The 18,341-nt window shown below is 49.0% G+C and overlaps 7 protein-coding genes across 7 annotated transcripts; 5 read left to right on the forward strand and 2 right to left on the reverse strand.

Annotated features, from left to right (window-relative positions):
- Positions 1-604: 604 nt before the first annotated feature.
- On the forward strand, positions 605-1,948 carry FTJAE_7991 (fructosyl amino acid oxidase; the record flags this gene model as incomplete). The annotated part of the gene is made up of 2 exons (XM_037354760.1): positions 605-817; positions 872-1,948. 2 exons carry the CDS (start codon positions 605-607, stop codon positions 1,946-1,948), a joined length of 1,290 nt encoding a protein of 429 aa, XP_037204931.1.
- Positions 1,949-2,554: 606 nt separating this feature from the next.
- FTJAE_7992 (alpha-ketoglutarate-dependent sulfonate dioxygenase) lies at positions 2,555-3,809 on the forward strand (the record flags this gene model as incomplete). The annotated part of the gene is made up of 3 exons (XM_037354761.1): positions 2,555-2,998; positions 3,048-3,589; positions 3,638-3,809. 3 exons carry the CDS (start codon positions 2,555-2,557, stop codon positions 3,807-3,809), a joined length of 1,158 nt encoding a protein of 385 aa, XP_037204932.1.
- Positions 3,810-3,958: 149 nt separating this feature from the next.
- Positions 3,959-5,458, reverse strand: FTJAE_7993 (alpha-n-arabinofuranosidase B; the record flags this gene model as incomplete). Its single annotated transcript, XM_037354762.1, has 1 exon — positions 3,959-5,458. One exon carries the CDS (start codon positions 5,456-5,458, stop codon positions 3,959-3,961), a length of 1,500 nt encoding a protein of 499 aa, XP_037204933.1.
- Positions 5,459-6,218: 760 nt separating this feature from the next.
- Positions 6,219-7,442, reverse strand: FTJAE_7994 (epoxide hydrolase; the record flags this gene model as incomplete). The annotated part of the gene is made up of 1 exon (XM_037354763.1): positions 6,219-7,442. The coding sequence occupies one exon, from the start codon at positions 7,440-7,442 to the stop codon at positions 6,219-6,221; it is 1,224 nt and encodes a 407-aa protein (XP_037204934.1).
- A 2,188-nt stretch (positions 7,443-9,630) lies between these two features.
- FTJAE_7995 (CLC chloride channel) lies at positions 9,631-11,847 on the forward strand (the record flags this gene model as incomplete). Its single annotated transcript, XM_037354764.1, has 1 exon — positions 9,631-11,847. One exon carries the CDS (start codon positions 9,631-9,633, stop codon positions 11,845-11,847), a length of 2,217 nt encoding a protein of 738 aa, XP_037204935.1.
- A 1,265-nt stretch (positions 11,848-13,112) lies between these two features.
- FTJAE_7996 (amino acid transport GAP1) lies at positions 13,113-16,161 on the forward strand (the record flags this gene model as incomplete). The annotated part of the gene is made up of 5 exons (XM_037354765.1): positions 13,113-13,576; positions 13,625-13,834; positions 13,885-14,730; positions 14,984-15,073; positions 15,168-16,161. The coding sequence occupies 5 exons, from the start codon at positions 13,113-13,115 to the stop codon at positions 16,159-16,161; spliced, it is 2,604 nt and encodes an 867-aa protein (XP_037204936.1).
- Positions 16,162-17,152: 991 nt separating this feature from the next.
- Positions 17,153-18,041, forward strand: FTJAE_7997 (speckle-type POZ; the record flags this gene model as incomplete). The annotated part of the gene is made up of 3 exons (XM_037354766.1): positions 17,153-17,208; positions 17,257-17,383; positions 17,436-18,041. The coding sequence occupies 3 exons, from the start codon at positions 17,153-17,155 to the stop codon at positions 18,039-18,041; spliced, it is 789 nt and encodes a 262-aa protein (XP_037204937.1).
- Positions 18,042-18,341: the final 300 nt, after the last annotated feature.

The raw sequence follows: 18,341 nt of genomic DNA on the forward strand, positions 1-18,341 counted from the left end.
CTACATTGCATGCGGTGAAATGTTCGGTCAGCACGTAGCAATTAGCGAAAGATAACGCCTCGACCGTGTCGACCAACCTGTAGCATGAACCAATTTCTCACTTGTCACAACATATCTTTGAGGCCACCAAAAGCCCAAATGTTACAGCACTCCCTCTACCGGTGTAGCATCTCAATGCCATATCAAGACCAACCACATGATACTCCATAATCCGGGGTAGACACCGATGAAGCGGGGAAGAAAGTGGAGGTTGAGTTATCTTTTGGTGGCGGCCGGTGTATCTTTGCGGCGGCTACGCTAACGAGTTCTGTGGTCCTCGTGAGGAGTCTCGTCTCCAAAATTCGTTATCTTATCCAACCAGATGATGCCGTGATGTTTGTCTGGCGATATCGGATAACGACCCGATGCACGTCTTCCAGAACATTTCATGGCTTGGATGTTTTAAACGCAGTCTTACCCGTCCTTCATCTTTTCCTCGTCTTTTTACTCTATTCTATAATTATAATTACTTCTGCATTCAAGTTTGGGGTTTGTAGTCGCTCGACCATTCACCGGGATAGGAACCCGCCTCATCCCCGCCGGCAAACCTTCACAAGCTAGCAAAATGTCAACAGAAAACACAAATCAATCGATCCTCATTCTCGGAGGCGGCTGTTTCGGCCTAGCGACGGCATTTGAGCTCGCTCAAAAGGGTTACAAGAACATCAAAATTCTTGAGAAAGATGTCGATGTACCGAGCCGCTTCTCCGCTGCTTATGATCTGAACAAGGTCATCCGTGCTGAGTACGCTGATGACTTCTACACTCAATTAGCTCTCGTAAGCAGCCGTCTTAACCCATGGATGCGAACCTTTGACTTACAATAACTTTAGGACGCGATTCGAAAATGGCAATCTGATCCCCTCTATTCTCCTCATTATCACCAAACCGGCTTTCTCAACGTCACATCTGGCAAAGCCGCACAGAACACAAAGGGCGCAGTGGAGAGCTACTTTCAATCACTCCAAAAGAACCCAGCTTTCAATGGCCAAACCGTCCGCGTGAACAGCAGCGAGGAGATCAAGAAGCTCGTCCCCAAGTTCAGCGGTCCATTGACCGGCTTCACCGGATATCACAACAAGCTCGCTGGATACGGCCACTCCGCCAATGCTTTGAGAGCCGTGTACGAGCAGTGCGTCAAACTCGGTGTCAAGTTTCATCTTGGAAACAAAGATGGCGAAGTTGAGTCATTACTCTATGCGTCGAGCCGAGAGGGGACCAAGTGTATAGGTGCCAGGACACGTGGCGGCACCATCCACTCAGCAGACAAGACCATCGTCGCTCTAGGCGCCGACGCCGCCAACATCCTTCCACGCATCGGAAAACAAATGACCGGTCGAGCATGGGGTGTCGCACACATACAACTCACGGACAAAGAAGCAGTCGAACTCAAGGGCATTCCCGTCACCAACGTGCGCGACCTCGCTTTCTTCTTCGAACCCGACCTAAAAACCAAGAAACTCAAATTCTGCCACATGGGCGGTGCATTCACAAACTACGCCTTCTCAAAAGACGGTCTCTCGATCCCCTTTCCCTCGCTAGAAGATTCACAATTCATGCCTCTCGAGGACGAAACGCACATCCGTCTTCTTCTCAAAGAAGTATTCCCGCAACTAGCAAACAGACCTCTGATTGATCAGCATCTGTGCTGGTTCGCTGACACGGATGATTCGGATTTTATTATCGACTATGTTCCTGGTACGAATGCGACTTTGGCGGTGTTGAGTGGTGATAGTGGACATGGGTTCAAGATGTTGCCCATCTTTGGAGAGTTTGTGCATAAGTTGCTTGTGGAGGAGAGGCAGAGTCAGGCGAAGTGGCAGTGGAAGGATAGTAAACCCAAGGCAGCGGCTGTTTGGAGGAGTAGTGAGAGCCAAGAGCTTGCTGCTGTTCCTCGCGCAAAGTTGTAGGGGCTTGAAGTATAGGAAAGATATCTAATATGAATCTCTATTTTGCTTATAAACGGGTTTTCCGTCTTCTGTCCGTATGTAACACTATACACTGCAGCGCGATCGACAGACTAGTTCAACGAACGGAACGAACAACGAGCAACTGCAAAACCGACATATCTCTTTTTGGCTATAAACAGCGGGCAGACGGCGACTCCAACCGTTATTCGTCAGCAGCATAACGGAGTGAGGGGTTGATATCTCGTCCGAGTCTTACAAATCCTCAATTACACGACACCATCAACTCGCAAACGAGGTGCTGTTATTTCCGATTTGAGCCAAGATCATTCGATCGCGCAATATCTTGATAAATGTATTGGATAACTATTAATGTTGCAATCACTTTGCATATCGCATGTCGAGCGTTGGCCAATGAGGTTTGTCGCAGTAAGTCTTGGTCATTGTGTGCCATCATGGCGTGACTGGCCAAGTCGGGGTCGCTGTAACGGTATTGAGGGGACGATCTTTGTATATCAGGATGCTACGCGCTTCTAGAATTCCAAAAGTTTAAATGAATATTTCACAATTAAAACATTATATAATAAGATACCAATCCATTCATTCAAGATGGTTCCAGCCCCAATCGACCCAAGCATCAAAGATGTCGCAGAACCCATCAAAGACACCCTCAAGATCCCCGACGCAGCCAAACAGCGTCTCGAGAAATCAGGCATAGACATCTCCAAAGGCTATCCCTACCGCCCTTCTCGCCCTCTGTATCTCGATGATGTCTACAAGATTCGAGACAAGCCCCGCGATCATATCGACGCAGGTGCCCGAGCTGACAAGTCAAAGAAGAGCCTTCTGTCCGCTGCGACAAAGGTCACTGATCTGACTGCTTACATCGGAACGGAGATTGAAGGTCTGCAGTTGAAAGATCTTACTAATCAGCAGAGAGATGAACTTGCGCTGCTTATTGCGGAGAGGAGTGTGGTGTTTTTTAGAGATCAGGATCTTTCGCCGCAGCAGCAGAAGGAGCTTGGGGAGTGGTACGGTGAGGTTGAGATTCACGTAAGTCATGCATTTGATCTTCTTCATGACAGATGCTCACGAGACATAGCCCCAAGTCCCTCATGTCCCTGGCGTCCCAGGTGTAACCGTCCTCTGGCCCGATCTCATGGCTCAAGAGCGCCCAGCGAGTTTCCGTCAACCAGGCGGTGCATCGCGCTGGCACACAGATCTCGTCCACGAGAAGCAACCAGCGGGTATCACACATCTCCACAATGATACTATCCCATCTGTTGGTGGCGATACCCTCTGGGCATCTGGCTACGCTGCATATGAGAAGCTCTCCCCAGAGTTCCGCAAGATCATTGATGGCCGCGAGGCTGTTTACCGCTCTGCTCATCCCTATCTTGACCGTGATCATCCCGAACAAGGACCAAAGTACATTGAGCGCATTCATCCTATCGTTCGTGTTCATCCCGCCACGGGCTGGAAAGCGCTCTGGGTGAACCGTGCGATGACGGATAGGATTGTTGGTCTTGATCGGGCGGAGAGTGATGTCATTCTTAATTACTTGTATGATGTTTACGAGCAAAACGTTGACATTCAAGTCCGATTCAAGTGGACGCCAAGAACATCTGCCCTTTGGGATAACCGGTAAGCTTCAGAGAATTCACTGACATATAATGTGCTAACTGGTTTTAGTATTACTATTCATAATGCAAGCTGGGACTATAGTGGAAGAGAACCGCGACATGGCACGCGAGTTACTTCTTTGGCTGAGAAGCCGTATTTTGACGCATCGGCGCCTACGCGTCGTGAGGCACTGGGTCTTTTGGGAGATAGTGAGAAGAAGGAACTTGAGGAGTCAAAGTGAAGACCATATGCTGCATATACTGCACGGCGAGATCTATATCATGTTTCTGGGTAAATTGAGTTATCAATTGAGAAAGAATGAAACCATATCTACTCCTCATGTTTTCAGACTAGTCTTCCTGCGGTTTCTGCTTCAAATCCTGATTCCATCTAGGCAAAGCCAGTGGCAACAACAAAGCTAACATCATTGACAAAGCTGTTGGCAGAATCAAAGTCATGAACACCACCATTGGAAGCAGCATACCCAACGTTGTTGTAGTGTCGAATGTACCTAGTCGGATAGCTCCACGATCGGAACGAACTTCCCGTTCCACTGATACCCTTCTGCGGGCAGAACGTAGCATCCTCATTAAAGATTTTGCTCCCGTCGCTCTTGTTAACGTACAGCTGGAAGCCAGAGTGTCGAATGTAACTACCAGGGGTATCGTTAGACTCGAAAGACACACAGCCGCTGTTGGCGAGACCAGTGCGCACCGTCCAGCTCGCTGACTTCTTGAGGGCGCTGGAGCTGGAGCTGGAGATCACTTGGGTGTTGACGTTGGAGGAGCTGTGGGCGAGGACGCGGTCTGTGTAGCCGGAGGTGGTGACTTTGAGGGTGACGGATGATCCGACGGTGAGGGCGGTTCCGCTTGTCAAAGATGTGGTGGCGTACTTGGCCGCGACGATGTTGGCCTGCACCGAGTTCTCGGTCGCATCAGAAGGGTATCCGCTGGTCATCACTCCTTCGTAGAAAGTTCCCTGGGCTCCATTACTATTATCACCGCCAATGCCGAGGATGATTGCTCCCTCTTTGCTCATGGGGTTGTATCCACCATCAGGGCGCGCACCGCTGTAGAAAGTCGATAGCGAGCCCGAGGCGGCGTTTCCACCACGAATGGCCCACGTGCCGGGCTTGCCCTTGACGACAGCACTGGTGAAACGGTTGGAGATACTTGGGTTGGCAGTGTTTTGCTTGGCGCCCTGGCCAGAGAAGAGGCCGTTTTCAAGATCAGCCATGATCCATGGGCCGCTGCCGGAACCAGAGCCCCAGACGGTGTTGTCGCCGAAGTAGATAGCTTCCATGTGCCCGTTACCAGTGTCTTTGCTGTTGGTCTCCGCATTGCCGTAGTCGAAGCAGCAAGCACCGTTGTAATGCGTTCCGTCGAGAACAGCATACATACCCTCGGGTTCATCGCCGGTGGCGGAACCGTCAACTTGGTTGTTACGATAGCCGGTGCCAGGGGAGATAAACACTCCGTAGGCCTTCTTGCCGTTCAAGGTAACAGGTGCACCATCAGCAGCGGCAAGGTTATCGTAGCCATTCACATCAGGGCCGTTGAAGCCTCCTGGAGGAGCCTGGGTCAAATGGTTGCTTCGGCCAGACTGATCATAGATGATGGTGATGAGACAGGTAGTGCCGCTGCAGAAGGAGTCTTGGGCAGAAGAGGCTGCGACACCGCCTGCTGAGACAGGCTTGATGTCGGTGAGGGCACCGTCTGAAGCACGCTTGATCTGGTAGAGACCGCCGGTATAGCTGTCAAAAAGGGCGCGGGTAGTGCTATGAGCGGCGATGCAGGGTGTCCCGCCGGACTTGTAGATGTCGCATGGTCCTGCTGAGACAAGACGAGCGGTGGTGGCGAGACCAAGAGCGAAGACGCTTTGGAGAAGCATTGTGAAGTGACTATGAGAAGGAAGGATGACCAGAGCCAGGTGTCTTTGACAGAGGATTAAAGAAGAGCTGCTGAGTTACAAGAAGTGGAAATTACGGCACAGAATAACAGCTCTTTATATAGATATCCCCATACTGAGGTCTCTCGTCCGATACTTTCCCCGGACCCCATCGCACGAACATCAGACGAAGCGACTAACCACCTTCCTATTCCGCACACTCTCTCCAAAGGGAGCAACTATTCACAAAATTCCTCCGTTGGACAAATCCGTTCAGGGAAATGGCGTTGCCAAGCCTTATTCGCCCGCTTCTCCAAATCTGCGGGGTATGCAGATCGGCGCCATCGTCATCTGGGGTATTTACCCCAGGGGGCATCGCGTGGCTCGGGCCTTGATGTAACCATAAACCGGCACTTGCGTGCCGAATTTGATGCGGACAAATTAGAGGGCGCGAACGGAGGGATGTTTGGTAAGAGAGCCAATGGTGGGAGATTGTGGGGGATGCATTTAGGGCCGAGTCGTGATGTGGGCGGTATTGAGATCGTCGTGACCTAACCTGATGGGCTGGAGACTAGGGATGGTATATCCTCGTATATTTGTCTATTGCCTCAATACCGCAGATGGCATATGACCTGACCAGATCGTAAGAAATGTGAATAACTAGACTAACTCTGCTAAACTTACCCAAATCTGACCTAACCTTTACTCGGCATTTGTCGTAGCCTGTTCCCTTCCCAAGCGCTGCGTCATGACTGGAATCGCTTCACTTCTCCCAAAACGCCCCAATGAAATCCTCCACATCCTTCCAAAGTGAATCCGGCTCCTCAAGCGCAGCAAAGTGTCCACCCTTGCCATGCATCCTATACCACTTCACCTGCTCCGTCTGCTGAATCCATCTCTCCGGCGCCGTGACAAGCTCCTTCTTGAACGCAGAGTGTCCAAGCGGTACTTTCAAACTCTTCCAGGCATTCATCAAGAGCTCATGGTCTTCGAGAACAGTGAGGTGAAGATAGATAGAGGTAGGATAACAGCCCGTGAACCAGTAGAGCGCTATGTTTGTTAGGATGAGGTCTTTGGAGGGTGTCTCGTCGGACCAGCGGTGCATTTTATCGCCGATCCATGCGAGGAGGGCGATGGGGTTGCTGCCGAAGATGTAGCCTGCTGTAGCTGGCTTTGTGCCGTCGAGTTGGATGAAGGCTGTTTCTTTCTTTTGAAAGTCTGCCATTCTGCCGAATGCTGCCATCTCATCGGAAGTATACCTGCCGGCCATGATGCCCTCTTCGACGTTCTCTCCAGGAGGGGGTGAGATGTTTAGCATGCTCATATGAACGAGCTTACATGCTGGATCAATGTTGGCGATGACAGGTGCGGTCCAGCCGCCGAGATCGCCTCCCTGGATCATGTACCCCGTTTTGTCAAAACACAAAGAGTGCATCATCTTTGACATGAGTCGGGCATTATCGATATGAGTAAATGGCTTGTCGAGAGGCGGTGCATCAGAAAAACCGAAACCAATATGGTGAGGAACAACGATGTGATAAGGTAGAGATTCAGGATCGTACTCAGATTTGAGTTTCTGAAGGATGGGGAGGTATTCAACAACAGAGCCAGGCCAGCTATGAAGGAAAAGGATAGGGATCGCAGAAGGGTTCTTAGAGAAGAGAGCCATGAAGTTGATCTTGTAATCTTTCGAGTCATCATCAATGACGGTGATGTCAAACTGCGGGATCGAATTGAGAGTAGCCTCCCATTTCTTCCAATCGTAGTCATTCGCCCAATACTCAACCAATTCCGTCAAAGTATCTCTGGGAAGGCCAAAAGCGCCATCTTCACGCGAATTCCAAATATTCGCCTTCGGGATCGGTGATAACTTAAGAAGTGTCTTGAGCCGCTCAATCTCACCGTCAGGAACGGAAATAGTGGATGATGTAAGATTTGCTGCCGCGGGGACGGTCCAGGGCGGAGCGCTAAAGGGAAGGGAAGTCATTTTGGAAAATGGATTGAGGGTGCTTAGAGTGATTGAAAGAGGCGAATTGGTTTGGAATACAGCTTTTAATGGTCTTGTCGACTGTTCTTATGCGTTTTTGCTCAACTTGGGGATGAACTTCTGCCTTGGGATGAAGATCCTTGGAGGATGAGATGCGCGAGGGTGATTGGCAGGATGTCAGATTTCTAGAAACTTCGCGAAATTACTTCTCACTAGCGTCAATAAAATAAATAAGAATCATATAGATACTTCTGGAAGTTTCTAACACTAATTAATTGATGTTGTTGTGCTGTCGGCGCATCAGCGAGGCGTTGGCTCGAGTGCTCGCGGCGCACCTTTGATTTGGAATTGAAACGAAACTCGGTTTAAAGATATTGCTCCATAGTATAAATAATCAGGCAATTGAGATCAGACGTGTTTCAATAAACTGGTGATTACAAGCGTGAGAATAAAGTCAAGGCAGCTAAGAGAGGTAATGAGGTTTGGCATTCAGCATGAGAACATTACTCTATATTTATCCTTCTTTGCTCATCACCCTATATCAATACTCTTAGTCAATAGCCATCTTCTCTACTTCCTATCAGTCGCAGCTGAATCTCCAGATGTTACGTCACCTCCCAGCACGGCTGTGTATGTTTTCCCTGCTATAGAGTTGATCTCTCTCAGGTTACCATTAGTGCTATTATCTCCCTTTTTCTCATCGCTCTCCATTGAGTTCAGCTAACCCTTAATTGAGTTTCCTGTTATATTTGCCTGCGTGCAGTCTTCGTCAGGTGCGAGATGCAGCAGGAGAACCTCATATGAAATGTGAGTTTCGCGTACTACGAGCAAAGGAGTTTTAGCATTTAAATACCTGCAAGCGCGAACAGGTATTCGCATGGGTTGTTAGACTTCTTCGGTTAGATATTCTCACCTGAGGCGTGAGTTTCCGCATTCAATAAAGCTGTGTCCTGGAATTTGGGGCCTGTTGGTGAACTAGAATTAAGATCTCATCATCTAGCCTATGTGGCAGGCACAGATCTCAGTACCTTGGTAACAGTTAAGTCTTTCCATTTTACAAGATCCTATCCCCTTGTCTGTCAAGGCCTGAGACCCGTTTAAGCTGGTGTTGGTCTGGTAACCAGATCGCTACGTAAGCGCTTGCTAGCCATGAGGTTGCAACATAATCTGTTAACACAGTTGATGTCTATAACAATACCGAACGGTTGACATTTCATGTAATCAGTCGTTAAAGTTATTGCATGAAATAATGCTCAACATAGGGCGGAAGAGATATAATGTCTGGATGAATCGAATCTATCAAGAGATCAATGACAGCCACTCCTCAGCAAAAGGTCTAGCATTATTCTATGGAGGGCCTGATAAGGATAAACAGTGAGCATTTCTTGGGTTTATCAGACACCGGCGCTAGCGGTTATTCTACCGCTGTGTCCGTGAGCAGGCCATGTGCCATGCAATGCGGGGTGAGCAAGACAATCTCTCCGCTCACGAGGACGTCGATCAGCGAAATTCCAGTACTGAGCGTCGCACAGGATAAATTCTCGCACACACCTCCGCGGAGTCAAAATTTTAACATATGGCGCTTTAGCTTTTCTTTTCAGTCGCTTATTGAACGTCTGTTCAAGACAGGAACTTGAGCCATGCCTGGGGTTCTTATCTTTGTTGCATGTGAGAATTGGAGATAGTGGCGGTTTTGGTGTGACTGCTTATCTTTGGCCAATGTTCTAGACTGCTACCATGTAGATTTGACAGACATGCATCAAACTACCGATGGTTCTTCATGTTTTCATCAAATCAGAGCAGGTATTACGGCTGTTGTGAGTCCTCGCCCATGTCGACCTATAGAATGGTCTGGCCCTCGATTTTGACATCTCCCTGCCCTCATTCTCACCAATGATACACCAGCTTTCATGTCTGTTTAGGAAGAGATAGGTCAGTTGGTGCTGCAACCTTATCGCAAGACCCTGGAGGGCTGGTGTTTAGCCCGGAGATGCATTGCATTGACGTCACAGGTTCGAGATCTGTGTCTACCTTTTTCCGGTAGATCTACAAAAATGATAGAGATCTCAACTTTCTCTTTCAGATCTCCGAGGATGCTGCGCCCCAAAGTTCTTATATACAATGACAGCTCCAGAATTGCAAAGCTGTTGGCGACCTAGGTCTTACCATCCTCGTTATCCCGCTAAACATGGCTTCCGACTCGACGCTTATAGAAGCAGGTGAAATGACGGAGACTACTCCTTTGATCCCATCTCACAAACGCCACAACAAGGATTCTCTATCGATAAACACTGCCTCACAGCAGGACAGTCTACCATATAGTGACTACCATACCATCGACTGGCTTCAAGATCTCGTGCAAGACAGTCATCGGCGCCACAACTCAAATCTCTATTCGCGACGCGGGATACGTTACCGCATCACCAAGCTATGGGACGCTTCTCAGGGCTGGGTCGCAGCTTTTCTCATCGGTCTTCTTACAGCCTCGATCGCAGCCTTCGTAGACGTCAGCGTTGAGGTTCTAGCAGATCTCAAGGATGGCTACTGCGCCAGTAACATATTTCTAAGTCGCCGAGCATGCTGTGCATCAGAGACAAACTGCCAGAACTGGAAGCCATGGACAGAGAGCTACGTGTACGCATACGCTATCTATGTCGGCCTTGCTTTGGCATTTGGGATCATCGCTGGGAGCGTCACGGCTACTACGAAGATGAATCTCACTGCCGTTCCTCCGGAGAAAAAAGAGTCGTCTGCAAGTCCCGGTGGAAAGGTCATGTACATGGCAGCAGGAAGCGGCATCCCTGAGATAAAGACCGTATTATCCGGCTTCTGCATTCCTCACCTCTTCGATCTCAAAGTCCTCATCGTCAAGGCCATCGGATCAATTTTCGCAGTCGCGACAGGTATGTGCTTGGGAAAAGAGGGACCCTTTGTACACATCTCAGCTTGTGTTGGATATCTTGTCACCATCTGCATCCCCAAATACGCGAGGAATCAACGGAAACTCAGGGAGATGCTCAGTATCGCATGCTCAGCGGGCTTATCCGTTGCTTTTGGTGCTCCGATTGGAGGTGTTCTTTTCAGCTATGAGGAGATTAGCACGTACTTTCCCCGAAGGGTACTCTGGAGGAGCTGTCTTTGCTCGGTCGTAGCGGCGGCTGTTCTTAAAGAACTTAACCCTACAGGTACCGGCAAGCTTGTTCTCTTTGAGACGAATTATGGCGTCAACTATGATGCTCTTCACTATTTTGTCTTTGTTATTCTCGGTATCTGCGGTGGCGTCTTCGGTGGAGTATTCTGCAGAGCCAATTTCCTCTGGTCCAAGTCATTCCGAAAGATTTCGCTTATCAAGAACAACCCTGTCTTCGAGTTGGCCCTTGTGACGTTGATCACAGCGGTTCTTCAGTTTCCGAATATGCTAATCAGAGAAACTGGGGATATTGTCATGCAGCGAGTTCTTGTTGACTGCAATCATGCCGAGGAGGACTGGATTTGCCAGCAAGAGGCCCAAGCTAGTGGCAAGGGCACTTACTACGCTTGGCTGATCTCCGGGACATTCGTCAAGTTATTCTTAACGACCATTACATTCGGTTGCAAGGTCCCATCTGGAATTATCATCCCCGCAATGGATGCTGGTGCGCTCTTTGGTCGAATGATCGGGCAACTCATCCCCAACATCTCGCCGGGGATCTTCGCCATGGTCGGGTCAGCAGCCTTCCTAGCTGGCGTTAGCAGAATGACTGTCAGTCTCGCTGTCATCATGTTTGAGCTGACTGGAGAGGTCAACTTCATTCCGCCTTCCATGATCGCCATTCTGACGGCGAAGTGGGTGGCAGATGCAATCAGTGCCGATGGTGTTTATGATCTTGCTCAGCATCTTCAAGGACATCCCTTTTTGGAGGCTGAGGGTGCAATCAGCAAGGTCAGGGAATTCAGAGATAATGAAGGCACTGCGATGGTCGACTCCCTTCTTCCTTCAAAAGGCGTCTTGGACGCTGTTGTGTCTGTTGGCCCGGACTATCGTGTCCTCACATCAATACTCCACCAAAAGCTCTCTCATCTTCAAAGCAGCGGCTTGAGCGACTCCGGACTTGTGTTCGTTAACGACAAGGGACTATGTCATGGCTATATCTCGCAATATAAACTGGAGCAAGTCCTGCACATGATTGAGAAAACCGATGGTGTTGAAGAGTCTCGTGAGATAAGCGTTCTTGAAGGTACTCTAGCGGAGGCGATTAACAGAAGCCCCCTCGCTCTCTCATCAAAAGCACCACTTGAGTATGCTGTGGAGATGTTTGGAAAGCTGGGCATCAGTTACCTGGTTGTCACTGAGGAGGATACGGCAAAGGTGCTGGGAGTTGTGTCGGCGAAGCAACTGATCGCTTTTTTGGATAAATTGAAGTAGAAGCACGACATAGAGGAATAACAATACTATAGGAATACAAAAGTCCACCCAACCGTCAATTCATCTTGAGTGGCGGGAGCTGTAGTCCGTCTAATAAGCTGATAAAGAATATTATGCCACTTACGGACGATAAACCAGTGGGTAAGCCTTTGAAGGCTGCTCACGAAAAAGAGATGAAGCTCCGGTGACCATGATGATCTCGACGTCATCCCAAATCCAGCACCTTAACTAACTCTATATAGCAAGCCAAGTCTACAATAAGATGCGACACAATGTAGCCAGCGCCTGCAAAACGACTCAGAAATCGATGACTTGTCCTATCCCGGGTAGATTCAGGGGCGAGAAGGAAATAACACGGGATTCAACTCGCAAGCGAACCCGCGGAATCGCGATGAAAATCGAGAATGCCGATTGAGTCTTGGCCCAGGCACCTTCGCTTATTAGCGTTTAATTAACCACTCTCAATTCGATAAGGTTTCTCTCAACGTAAGACTGTGGCAGTTCTACGTGAAGCTACTGGTGCATAAAGTGCTGTCATGAATTTCCGGTTATGCAGTGGCTGAAACTATTTAGGTGACAGCTACCGGGGTTCTGGCTCTGCGGATCGAGACATTCTAGACTAGACATTCCGCGATACCTTGATACGTCTAAGTTCAAATAGGTGTTTTAATACATCTTACTAAGTGACGGTAGCATTTCACATTGAGGAAAAGTTGTATTCACGGACCGGAAGTTGCTCACAAGTCCGCAGCGTCACATCCCAAATCATCCCAACTTTTAGCATCGTCATTATCTCCCCAGCATCCAAGACCAATCCCTGCCACGGTCTTCTTTCCGCGCCCGCTAAAATCCATTAGTAACATAAACCAGGGGCCAAAACCCAGAAATGCCACTCAATAAACTTTAGGTGGCTTGCGTACACGACTCATGGCACCCCAACGCGTTATCACCACGAATCCTTTGTGTTCTCCCCAGAACAAAAACCGCTCAATTCCCCCTGAACCTGTGACGGCCCGTCAAAACGGAGACACCGTCTGCATCGTGCGGAGCGGAACGTCAGCGATTCGCTAAACCCGCGATATCTTACCCCCCTGGTCGTGCCGATCTAGTCCGGCACGGGAATAGCACGCCCTGTGGCGACACGGCACGTGCATCCATTTCCCTGGGGAAAATCTTCAAGATCAGCGAGTTTGAGCTTTGCTTGCTTGCTTGTAACTATCTCTCTCAGCTTCATCTCGAACATGGCATACCAACGCGAGTTCGAGATGCAAGCCCTTCCACCATCACCAAAATCACGAAGTCCCGAACCAGAACCCAACGACTCTTCAGCATGGAGCCGTCTCATCACAAGCTTCTCCCGCGCCCCATCGCGCCATGACAGCCTGAGCAGCTACGGCAGCTACGCCTTCAACGGGCGGCTGTTCAACATGAGCAAAGCAAACTACAACTCTGCCAACACAGCGCTAGCGCGAGAATTGAAGAACCGGCACTTGCAGATGATTGCGTTTGGCGGATCTATCGGAACGGGTCTTTTTGTCGCGTCGGGTGTTGCGCTGTATCGCGGGGGCCCTGTCTCGCTGCTGTTGGCGTTTATCATCATGGGTGCTATGCAGTTCTTTACGATGCAGGCGCTGGGGGAGTTGAGTGTTGCGTTTCCGGTGGGAGGGTCTTTTGCGAATTATTCGACGAGGTTTTTGGATCCGAGCTGGGGTTTTGCTATGGGTTGGAAGTGAGTAAATGCGAATAAGTGAGATGAGATGAGACTGACTTTGGGTAGTTATACGCTGCAGTATCTCATTGTGCTGCCTCTTGAGATCATTGCAGGAGCATTTACGACGAATTACTGGAATCCCAACGCCAGCAAGAGCATTTTCATCGTACTCTTCTTCATTCTCATCCTTGGTATCAATCTCCTCGGGGTCAAAGGCTACGGCGAAGCTGAGTTCGTCTTCTCAGCCGTCAAAGTCACAGCCATCGTAGGCTTCATGTAACAACCCCCCAACTCACCCTCCCTACAATCTTATCTAACAAAATCAGTCTTCTCGGTATAATCATCAACATCGCAGGTTCCCCAGAAGGAGACTACATCGGCTTCACACGGTGGCAAAACCCCGGTGCCTTTCACAACGGTTTCAAAGGTTTCGCGAGCGTTTTAGTAACAGCAACCTTCTCCTTCGCCGGCACAGAAATGGTCGGTCTCGCAGCAGCCGAAACGAGCAATCCGAAAAAGTCCCTCCCCGCAGCAGTGAAGCAAGTCTTTTGGAGAATTTCTCTCTTCTACATTCTCTCGATTTTACTCATTGGACTACTGGTGCCGTATAATGAACCGAGATTGCTAGGGGCCAAGTATGGTTCTGATGCAGCGGCTAGTCCGTTCGTGATAGCGATTGAAATGAGCGGCTCGGATGTTTTGCCGGATATTATGAATGCTGTTATTCTGATATCGCTGATCAGTGTTGGGAATACAGCTGTGTATGCGTCGTCACGGACGTTAGCCGCGTTGGCGGAGCAGTCACTTGCCCCCAAGATGTTTGCGTACATTGATCGAACTGGACGACCTCTCGTTGCGATTATTTGCTGCGGTTTGCTAGGTTTACTAGCATTCACCGCCAACTCCAAGATCCATAACGAGATCTTCAATTGGCTCCTTGCGATTAGTGGGCTAAGCACGCTCTTCACATGGAGTTCCATCTGCGTCTGTCATATTCGCTTTCGAAAAGCATGGGCGCTATCAGGGTATAATGTCTCCCAACTTGCCTTCAAGTCGCAGGTTGGAGTTTGGGGATCATGGGTTGCACTCGCAGCTTACGGAACAGTTCTGGTTCTTCAGATCTGGGTTGCTATATCGCCGATCCAAGCGGAGGGTGAAGACCCCCTCACGACGTCTGAACGGTTCAAGAACTTCTTTCTACAGATTTTAACGATCCCTATAATTTGCTTGTTCTATTTCACTCATAAGATCTGGGTGGGGACGAAGGTGGTGAGGGATAAGGATATAGATATTAATACGGGGAGAAGATATCTCCACGTTTGGAATGAAGAGGAGGAACAGGCAAAGCGGAAATGGCCGTTATGGAAGCGAGTGTATAACCATTTATGTTAATATTATAGAGACTAGAATGTCCTAATTATTTAGTTTAAAGACACCGTGCATGCAATCTGCAGTTGTGAACTGGTCGTATTGGCGTATCCGTGCTGAAATTGCTCGCCAGATGACTCACGGCCGGTAAGCACCAGTGGAGTTGTCGATCAGCCAATCGCTAACCCCAATTCCGCTCCACGGCATCTCGGGCTTATCATAAAAGGGCGATATTAGCCAGACGTCATAAAGGAAACGTAGAGCCTCATGAATCACCCAAGTCGTATCGCTTAACCATTCTTCCAGGCGCTGCAGCAACAATGGCAGCCCATACATTCTGGCAGTACATCCGCCTCAAAGCAATCATCACTTTCATCCGTCTGATAAACTACATCTTCACGCGTCCTCACTTCACGCCTTCACCAACATGCACCCGCAAACTCATCCGCATTCCCTCCCGCGACTTCAACCGCTTCATCAACGCTTGGATCTACTACCCAAACAATTACGCCGACACTAGAAAATATGGTCTCGTGATCAATTGGCACGGCGGTGCTTATACCCTTCCAAATCTCGGCATGGACCATCAATTCTGCGAGCGAATAGCCACAGAGAACAATGTCTTGGTTCTCGATGCTGATTATCGCAAGGCGCCTGAACATCCTCTTCCTGGAGCTGTTGAAGACGCCGAAGATACTTTCAGATGGGTTGAGAGCCAGGCACAAATGTTTGATCTTGACAGAGTTGCTTTGTCGGGGTTCAGTTCTGGAGGAAACCTAGCGCTTGTTGCATCATCTGAACTAAGGCGTGAGCTCAAGGTGAACATCAGGGCTGTATACGCTTTCTACCCAGGCGTTGATCTCTCCATTCCACCGGAAGAGAAAACAGTTCCGAAACCCATCCGACCTCTTCCCGTGTCTTTCCAGCATCTTCTCGCTGACGCGTACGTACCGCGCATTGAAGACCGCAAGTCGCCCAAAGCATCGCCCATGTACGCCGAGGGAACCTCCTTTCCGAAGCATGTTATGCTTGTTGCTTGTTCTGGGGATATCTTCACGCCAGAGATTGAAGTTTTCGGAAAGAAGTTGGAGCGGGCTGGTCGTTGTGTTGAGATCGTCAGGGTTGAGGGGGCTCATGGATGCGATAAGACTACAAATCCGAGGACGTTTAGGCCTGAGGCGAGAGATTTCGCGTATGCTAAGGTCGTACAGAGCTTACACGGTGTTATGCAATAAGAGGGAAGAGGGAGTGCGGTGAAAGCCGGCGGAGACAGGTTAACTGCCATTCAAAACATTGACTTAGAACATATGAACATTCTTGCTACATACGTTATTTAACATGTGGTAGAGAGGTCTTCATTGTTGTCATGTTCTCAATGTGAACGTCGGCGAGTTGGTTCGTAACAGTTCTGGTGAACATGCAATATACTCACAGGAACAAGACATATCAGTTCTGCATAAGCGTCCGCGACGATGGAAGGCTTAGGAACCGAGATTGCATTCTCGATCCCAATCTATTCTAGTAATAAATTCTATTGAACGTAAATGTGCGTCACATCCTCCAGAAATACAAGGTCATCATACTCGTGACAACAAATCCCTGATTCCAGCCCAATAGCACACCAATGCGGTCATGGGAACTGAAGGGAAGTTCATGGGAATGGAAGAATACGAGGCTATTTCTGACAAATTTGCCCAGACACAAGAAGCAGTCAAAGAGTAGAAGTGTGAAACCCGTCTTCATAAACAACGAACTCGAGAGCGAGATCAGGAAACTCCAGCGTGAGGATAGGCAAACCAGCAACAATAGATAGACATTGCCAACGCCACAGTGGACGCCGCCGCGGTATGCGTGAAGAGCTAAATGTAGGATACTAAGAGAGGGTGAGATTCCTAGTTCCATTGATGTTCACCTTTTCATGTCCATTTCCAGTGTCAAGTTCAAGGTCAGTCAGTTTCAAGACGCTGCCAGTGTCCGCATTCGCATAGTCCTGTGACCGTCACTGCCAGTACCCAGGCTTGTCTCATTATGTACCTGCCACTGCAATATGGAAAGCTGGTCGCCAACATTCTATCTTCGCAAACTCTTCCTGACAAACTCTTCATGTTTCTACAACTCTTCACCAATTCTTTACCTTTTTACAACTCTTCACCTTTCTACAACCAACATCACACTGACCTACCAACACCTTTCTCTTACACCCAAACTCACGGATCCTTGCCCAACATGGCGTCAGGCGATAAGACTCAGCATTATGAAATGCTCGGAAAGTCCCTTTTCAAGTGAGTTTCTACTTACTACCCGAAACAAAAGGCTAATTCTTATGTCAGGCTCTACGAAACCGAGATGTATTCCGATCTGAAAGTCGCTTGCGGAGGGGACATTCATAAAGTCCACAAGGCAATTATTTGCCCCCGATCTACCTTTTTCACGGCCGCTTGTAATGGAAACTTCAAGGTTAGTCAGCATCTCTCTTTGGCCTGTACGTAATACTGACAATGAAATACAGGAGGGTTTGGAGGGTATGATCAACCTTCCGGACGACGACCCGACCGTAGTCCGCGAAATGATCTATTACCTTTATAGCTTGGACCTCGTTGGTTATGAGTTCAGACCCGAGGATGGCAATTACGTCGAGGAGGATCTCTCGGACACGGAGTACGACGACGAGACGATGCGACGCTTGCAACGACAGCACCACAGATTCGTGGAGCATAGATTCGTGGGCAAACGAAGAGTGAAGGGACTTGTCGCTAAGCTTGGAGTCCGCATTGGACCCCCAAAGAACCTACCTTTGTTCGCAAAGGTCTATGCCATTGGAGAGAAGTATGGCATTCCGGGTTTGAAGGCCATCGCGCTGAGCAAGTTTGAGATACTCGCCAAAGCCTATGCCAATACCAACGAGTTTCGCATCGCAGCGGAGGAAGTTTACACCTCCACTATTGACCAGGATCGCGGCATGCGAGATGTTGTTGTCAAGACTGTGGAGGAGAACGTTGCGCTGCTCAACGACGCAGAGTTCGAAGCTCTCGCCAAAAACACTGAGTTGGGTCACGATCTTCTGATGAAGATCACTTCAACTCACCGTGCAGCACTGCAGGTTAGAGAAGTCTAGGCTTTCATGGCAGACATCGATCATCCACGTCAGTTGTATCCGACCAGCCTTAGTCACCTCTTGTCCTTGAAACATCGGATTTTCAGGAGCTCAATATTCATTTATACCCAGGGAAATACGACAGAACTGCCAGGCTTGACGGTGGTCTCTATGGTGTCACATAATTTGGAACGACAGAGTTGCCAGACGCACCGAACCTGAACAAGTCATTCTTACTGTCACCCTTCCCCACAGATTTCGACCGAAAAGATGAAGAGTTTAGGCCATTGATGGATAGTTTATTTAAACTTGGTAAACTTT

Source organism: Fusarium tjaetaba (assembly GCF_013396195.1).
Source record: "Fusarium tjaetaba strain NRRL 66243 chromosome Unknown NRRL66243_c0000165, whole genome shotgun sequence".
In the NCBI taxonomy this organism is placed as follows: domain Eukaryota; kingdom Fungi; phylum Ascomycota; class Sordariomycetes; order Hypocreales; family Nectriaceae; genus Fusarium; species Fusarium tjaetaba.